The 7,215-nt window shown below is 43.7% G+C and overlaps 1 protein-coding gene across 3 annotated transcripts; it reads left to right on the top strand.

The window, feature by feature from the left end:
• The first annotated feature begins 2,390 nt into the window (after nt 1-2,390).
• LOC119309304 (malonyl-CoA decarboxylase, mitochondrial-like) lies at nt 2,391-6,545 on the top strand. 3 transcript variants are annotated; one of them, XR_005150453.1, is made up of 13 exons: nt 2,391-3,061; nt 3,192-3,336; nt 3,415-3,505; nt 3,804-3,862; nt 3,947-4,024; nt 4,121-4,204; nt 4,375-4,553; nt 4,840-4,962; nt 5,087-5,159; nt 5,463-5,548; nt 5,646-5,730; nt 5,877-6,184; nt 6,277-6,545. XR_005150453.1 is itself a non-coding variant. In XM_037585330.1 (12 exons), the coding sequence occupies exons 1-11, from the start codon at nt 2,526-2,528 to the stop codon at nt 5,719-5,721; spliced, it is 1,530 nt and encodes a 509-aa protein (XP_037441227.1). In that variant the 5' UTR covers nt 2,391-2,525; the 3' UTR covers nt 5,722-5,730; nt 6,003-6,267. The 3 variants fall into 3 exon arrangements, 2 of the variants coding, with proteins under 2 accessions (XP_037441227.1, XP_037441226.1); XM_037585330.1 differs by lacking the exon at nt 6,277-6,545 and having other exon boundaries at nt 6,003-6,267; XM_037585329.1 differs by lacking the exon at nt 6,277-6,545 and having other exon boundaries at nt 5,877-6,267.
• The last annotated feature ends 670 nt before the right edge of the window (nt 6,546-7,215 follow it).

Here is a 7,215-nt window from a genome sequence, read left to right as displayed (position 1 = left end):
TTCATCCCTACAAAATCATAGTTTGTTCATGCTCCATTTTTGTCACACAAGAATGCTCTCATCTTGGACAACCCCGATGAGAAGCCAAGAAATTGTTTCATACTTTAGTAATCTCAAACTTTTTTCAACTTTCACGCAATACATGAGCGTGAGCCATGGATATGGCACTATGGGTGGAATAGAATATGATGATGGAGGTTGTGTGGATAAGACAAAAAAGGAGAAAGTCTCACGTTGACGAGGATAATCAATGGGCTATGGAGATACCCATCAATTGATGTCAACATGAGGAGTAGGGATTGCCATGCAACGGATGCACTAGAGCTATAAATGTATGAAAGCTCAACAAAAGAAACTAATGGGTGTGCTAAGTTCTATAATGAAAAATTCCCACTAGTATATGAAAGCGACAACAAATGAGACTCTCTATATGAAGAACATGGTGCTACTTTAAAGCACAAGTGTGGAAAAAGATAGTAACATTGTCCCCCTTTTTTGGGGGCCTCTTTTTGGGCCTTTCCTTTTTTTATTTGGCCTTTTTTTATAAGGGACAATGCTCTAAAAATGATCATCACACTTCTATTTATTTACAACTCATGAGTTACAACTCAAAACTAGAACAAGATATGACTCTATATGAATGCCTCTGACGATGTACCGGGATGGACAATGAATCAAGAGTGACATGTATGAAAAATTATGAAGGTGGCTTTGCCACATATACGATGTCGAGTACATGATCATGCAAGGCAATATGACAATGATGAAACGTGTCATGATGAACGGAACGATGGAAAGTTGCATGTCAATATATATCTCGGAATGGCTATGGAAATGCCATAATAGGTAGGTATGGTGGCTGTTTTGAGGAAGATATAAGGAGGTTTATGTGTGATAGAGCGTATCGTATCACGGAGTTTAGATGCACCGGCGAAGATTGCACCAACTCTCAAGGTGAGAAAGGGCAATACACGATACCGAAGAGACTAGCAATGATGGAAGGGTAAGAGTGCGTATAATCCATGGACTCAACATTAGTCATAAAGAACTCATATACTTATTGCTAAAATCTACAAGTCATAAAAACCAAGCACTACGCGCATGCTCCTAGGGGGATAGATTGGTAGGAAAAGACCATCGCTCGTCCCCGACCGCCACTCCTAAGGATGACAATCTAAGAACACTTCATGTTTCAAATTTGTTACACAACGGTTACCATACGTGCATGCTACGGGACTTGCAAACTTCAATACAAGTATTTTTAAATTCACAATTACCCAACTAGCATGACTCTAATATCATCACCTCTATATCTCAAAACAATTATAAAGCATCAAATTGACCATAGTATCCAATTTACTTTCTATGATAGTTTTTATTATACCCAACTTGAATGCCCATCATTCTAGGACCAATTTTATAACCATAGCAAATACCATGCTGTTCTAAAAGACTCTCAAAATAATATAAGTGAAGCATGGGAGTTCATCTATTTCTACAAAATAAAACCACCGTCGTGCTCTAAAAAATATAAGTGAAGCACTAGAGCAAATGACAAACTACTCCAAAAGATATAAGTGAAGATCAATGAGTAGTCAAATAATTATGTAACTATGTGAAGACTCTCTAACATTAAAGAATTTCAGATCTTGGTATTTTATTCAAACAACAAGCAAAGCAAAATAAAACAAAATGACGCTCGAAGCAAAACACATATCATGTGGTGAATAAAAATATAGCTCCAAGTAAAGTTACCGATTCTTCTTCGGGGCCACGACGAGGGCTTCCACAGCGGGAATGGGGCGGCAGAGGGGTAGGGCGTGTCAGCCATGGCTCTAGGCGGAAGGTTTTTGAGGGAGGAATGATGGGAGTGGAGATAGTGCGCCACCGATTGACGGGTCAGGAAGGACGCCACGGACATCCGTGATGTGTTTGTAAGGACACAAACCTGGGCCAAATTTAAACAGGAAATGAGTCCAAATGAACCTAGCAACGGATATGCATTCGTTTGCGTTGTCAGGTCCTTTTTTTGTCTGTGCGGACGTAATCGGATGCGGGCATACTCCCTCCGTCCGCGAATATGTACTTCTACCTTTTATCTTAAGTCAAAATTTTAAATTTTTGAACAACAATATAACAAAAGAGTATTAGCATATATGACATCAAATTGGTATGTCAAAATGGATCTATTGATACTAATTTAGTGACATAAGTGTTGCTACTTTTCCGAATAAAATTGATCAAAGTTTCAAAATTTTAACTTGAGACAAAAGCAAGATGTACACTTCTTATTTGTTATTGGAGTTGCCCTAAATGCCCTCAACTTTACACCAACTGTACGACGTACTGTTTCGGTGACGACTGACCGGCTGAACCCAACCGCATAGTTGGCGCACCGCCACCGTCCGTCCTCTCCAAACCTCCCAGTTCGCAACCTCCGTCGGCGCGCGCGCCGGTGACACCGCCCTTCCTGACCACATCTATCTTCCTTCCATCGCCGGTGGCGGCAGCTCCGATCGCATCGCATGACCAGGAGCCACACCCCGAAATCCCTCGCCGTCCTGCTCCGTGCCAGGATGCACCCCGACTCTATCCCCTCGCCGCCGCCCGCTCCGTCACCCGCCGCCAGCCCCGAGCCCGGCCCCAGTGCCCGGAAAGCCGCCGCCTCCTCCGTCCGCCACTGGCTCCACGCCTCAATCGCCGCGGCCTCCCCGCCTCCCGCCGCCCTCGAGTGCTTCTCCGACGGGTACCGCTCCCTCGACCGAGGCGGCCGCCACGAGATCCTCCGATCCCTCGCCACAGACTACGACGTGCCCCGCGCGCGGGTTCGCGACCTCATGCGCCAGTACGTGAGCGTCTCCGCCACCGGGGAGGGTGGGGACCAGCAGCCGGGGGCGGAGAGAGAGGAGGGCGGCGCCGCATCGGCTTTGTACCGTATGGAGAGGGGGCTCCGGGACGCCCTCCGGCCCAAGTACGCCGGGTTCCTCGAGGCCATGAACGCGCAGCCTGGCGGGCTCAAGCTCCTCGCGGTCATCCGAGCCGACCTCCTCGCCTTGCTGGGGTGAGATTGGCATTGACATTGACACCTTGCTGTTGCAGTTACTGCCTGATACTGGGGACATTAGGGGGCTTAACCGAGATGTCCCCTTCCTGGTTCTCTGGTCTAATTGGAACTTACGAGTGCAACGCAGGGAGGAGAATGCTCCAGTGCTGCGTGCATTGGATGGGTACTTGAAGGAGAAGCTCGTGACGTGGCTCAGCCCAGCGGCACTGGCACTCCACCAGATAACCTGGGATGATCCTGCCTCCTTGCTCGAGAAGATTGTGGCTTATGAAGTCTGTGTTTGCCTCACCATTAAATTGTTCAATGTGCTCTCTTGTGTTTTGCTGATGATTTTGTTCTTTTTTTTTCAGGCTGTGCATCCAATCAGGAATCTGATAGACTTGAAGAGAAGGCTGGGTGTGGGCCGACGTTGTTTTGGTTACTTCCATCCTGCGATACCAGGTTAGTTGGGACATTTTGTTTCTGATTGTGATTTTTGCACATTGGGACTATTACTGCTGATGCTACAACTGAAACTTATAAATTTTGACCACGCATGCCCAGATGTTGTACGAAGAGTTGATATTTAGATTGCACAATATCAGTAGTATTGCCTGCACATGTTTGAAATTTTCTTAGAGATAAAATAAACATATTTTCATAGTATTATAAACAGAGTGATTCACAGTTTCTAGGACGATGGTTTTTAGATCTCTTAGTAACTTTGTCTGAGTGCTATTACTGTCTTCATTAACACTAGGGGAGCCCCTGATTTTCATCGAAGTTGCTCTCCTCAAAGATATGGCCACATCTATACAGGTTATTATAGTTTGGCATGATTTCTTTTAATAAATGGGTGCTCTACTCTACTTCTTTGCACCTTATGTTCTCTTGTCATATCAGGAAGTTTTGTTGGATGTCCCTCCAATCGCTGAATGTGAAGCTAAATGTGCACTGTTTTACTCAATATCGTCAACCCAGGTAAACAAAGTTTTTAAGGATTATAAATACCAAGGGAAGTATTGTGCTAGGCGACGAACTCGCACCTACGAACTGATTATATGTTGCTGTTGTCAGCCAGGCTTATCAGGTATTAATCTGGGAAAGTTTCTTCTCAAGCGTGTCATTGACATGTTGAGAAAAGATATGCCTTCCGTGCAGGTACTGCTTCTAATATCTCGATCATTGTTGTCTGGAAATGCAATAAACTGCATGCTTCTCTGGGTGTAGCGTCAATTGTAAATGTATAATTCATCATGCGAAAAGTTTATCATAGCTATGTTTACTGATACATCTAATTTTATGTATTTATTTGTTGGTATTTTATACAGATTTTTGCTACTCTTAGCCCGATACCTGGTTTCATGCAATGGCTTCTCGCTAAGTTGGCCTCTCAAATAAAATTAGCAGAGACAGAGATGCAAGAGGGCAATTCGATAGAAGGTGCCAGTTCTACTTTCAGAGAATCCATCCTTTTCCCGGAGGAAGAGAAGATGATACACAGTGCCATGTATGTTCCATTTAAGAAAGCAAAATGGCGAATTTCACTTGACCCAGCTTCACCTTCTAAGGCTTCTATGCATGTAGCCTTTTCTCAAAAACTTTATTTTGTTCTTTTGGGAAGTTAGTGCCCATGATCTTTGTACTTTCTTTCACATTCTTTGAATTGCTGAAGAAAGTGGGTATCTTAATTTTAAAATTCTGCTGTGAATATTTTGGCTATTCATTTTAAAAACGAATAGGGTAAATTATCACTTCTTGATTTATTGTCATTTGTGCCCTTACTGTTATTGCAGCGATCAAGTCAACGGTAAACAAGGAATTGAACTTTTGCAAGATATACTGAAATCAAGTCAATGGGCAAAGTCTGAAAAATTATCTGCTGCGCTGAAATCTCCTCTTATGCGTTTGTGTGTAAGGTATGTAAAAAGATACATTGGAATTTGGGAATGTTACCAACGATTGGAGTTAACACTATTCATTCTCTGAATGGACGGTACATCTCAATTGCAGAAGCTGACAGCCTTCTCATATGATGTATAGGTATCTTACCAGAGAGAAAATACGAGGAAAAGCTCTAGATGCTGTTGCTAATTTTCACTTGCAAAATGGAGCAGTAAGATACCCACTGTCACCCCATTCAGTCTTAACTTTAAATATCGATCCTGAGTATTGGATGCGGCTGTGCTGGGCTCATACTTAAGAAACCAGATTGTTTTTTCTTTGGTCTTCTACCTGAAATTAAAATTCTAATACTTGTCCCCGAACCACATTGTAATTTCGTTTTCTGACATGGTGTACTGTTGCATTTCTCTGTATGAACTTTGGGCTTAATTATATTGACTTTCAAGGAGTAGCTATTTGAAGCAATTCAGTGAGCATTACGTAACAGCTGAACACCGCTTTTATTGTATGGTAGATGGTTGAGAGAATAAACTGGATGGCCGACCAATCCGAGAAGGGCATTGAACAAAGTGGAGGTATCATGGTCAATTATCTGTACAGGTATGCTTTTAGCCTTTTATCAAAACAAACGTCAATCTGGATACCTTTGGATGGCTGTCACGGACACTAGCTTCTCTAACACTACCAATATGTTCAGGTTGGAGAATATAGAAGAATATGCATCGTCTTATTCGGCTACAGGGATTATCCATACGTCATCTAGCCTTTCCTAACATGTTGAGGTAAGCTTTGTGCTTGGCTGGTATGAGATTTTACATCTTATGCTATGACATGACGTTTTTCTTCTGCTGTACTACAATGTTATTACCGGTGTTTTACCAAATTTTCATTCTATCTTCCGTATCCTTACTGAGATATTCTGGAACAGCCACATATATATGAAATGGAGATGCAGTTGCTTCATCACATCAACACATCGTATCTGTGTGTGATACACTCAACAAAGATGATTTACTACGAAAGGGTCTGACACCTCTTCTGCGGTTTAATCCAGGGCACATGTTTAGTTTGGTAGTGGCTGTTCCTTCCGTATACTACCTTCTAAAAGCCTAGAGGAGATATGAACTGAAGACTCGGCTAGCTCTTTATCCCTTCCACTTTGGGAACCGTAGCAGAAAATACATGTATTTATATCTTGCACATGAACATGCAAAGGAACACATACTGCAAATTACTGTAAGATCATTTTTTTCTCTACAATGTATAACATATATCACATCTTTTTCTATACAATGTATAACATATATCACATCTGTTAATTTGTGAAGGGTCACAGTGGTGCACCCTGCGGCCAGAGTTCAAATCCCGTCGGGAGCGAATTTTGCGAATTTCTGGTTCCTCACCCGGGTGGGCTTCTTCTATAAAAATATGTCCTGGGTGCTAGTGCCCATGGATCTCATTTTAATTTGTGGAGCAAAATCTGATAGGCCGCAGGGTAGCGGTTGACATTGTTGCCTTGTAACAGCGCAAGCCGTTTTCTTTTTGAAATTGCTAAAACTAAGCTGGAATGCGACAAGATTTGTGCTGTGCTGTTGGGCGGCCCGTTATCTGTTTTGCGTGTGGCCATGGTCTGAGCTTGTGTTTTTTGTTGCTGTGTCTAATTCTTTTCGCAGTGTCGGCTGTTTTTATTTTTTGTTTGTACGAGGAACAAAAGTACTTCCTTCGTCCGATAAAAGTTGTCCCCGAGGTCTTTTTTCAGGAATACCCCCAGCGAATTCTCAACAAGCCCCTTGCTCCTTGTCGTCTCCCCACTCCTTTCCCGCGTCGGAGGTCCACTCCCTTGCGCCGGAGCTCCCCTGCTCGGCTCCCCCGTGCGTCGCTGGAGCTCATCCGCCGCACCCTCCTCCCCACGCCTTTCCCTAAGGTGATCTACGGCGAGGAGAAGGCTTGATTTTTCCTCGATCTGCTCCCCGGCTGCGGTGGCCTTCACGCCAAACCAACCTCACACACACAAACACACGACCATGTACTGGGCGGCGGCCATTTCCAAGTCCTCGGCGCAGCGGCAGCGGGAGCGAGCAGCAGCAGTGTGCGCGTGAGTATGCGGTGAAGGAGGTGACCTTCTGCGTCAGACAACTTTTCTCGGACGAAAGGAGTATGTGATTTCATTGTTTTTTTTTTGCTTTTTATGACACAGATACCCATAAATGTGCTAGTTGCATGCCTTCTACTACTAGACAAGCAACTGTAAACATTGTAACCCGACT

This window comes from Triticum dicoccoides, chromosome 5B (assembly GCF_002162155.2).
Source record: "Triticum dicoccoides isolate Atlit2015 ecotype Zavitan chromosome 5B, WEW_v2.0, whole genome shotgun sequence".
In the NCBI taxonomy this organism is placed as follows: Eukaryota; Viridiplantae; Streptophyta; class Magnoliopsida; order Poales; family Poaceae; genus Triticum; species Triticum dicoccoides.
Note: the sequence above shows the minus strand (reverse complement) of the source record. Positions and strands in the feature narration are given on the sequence as shown.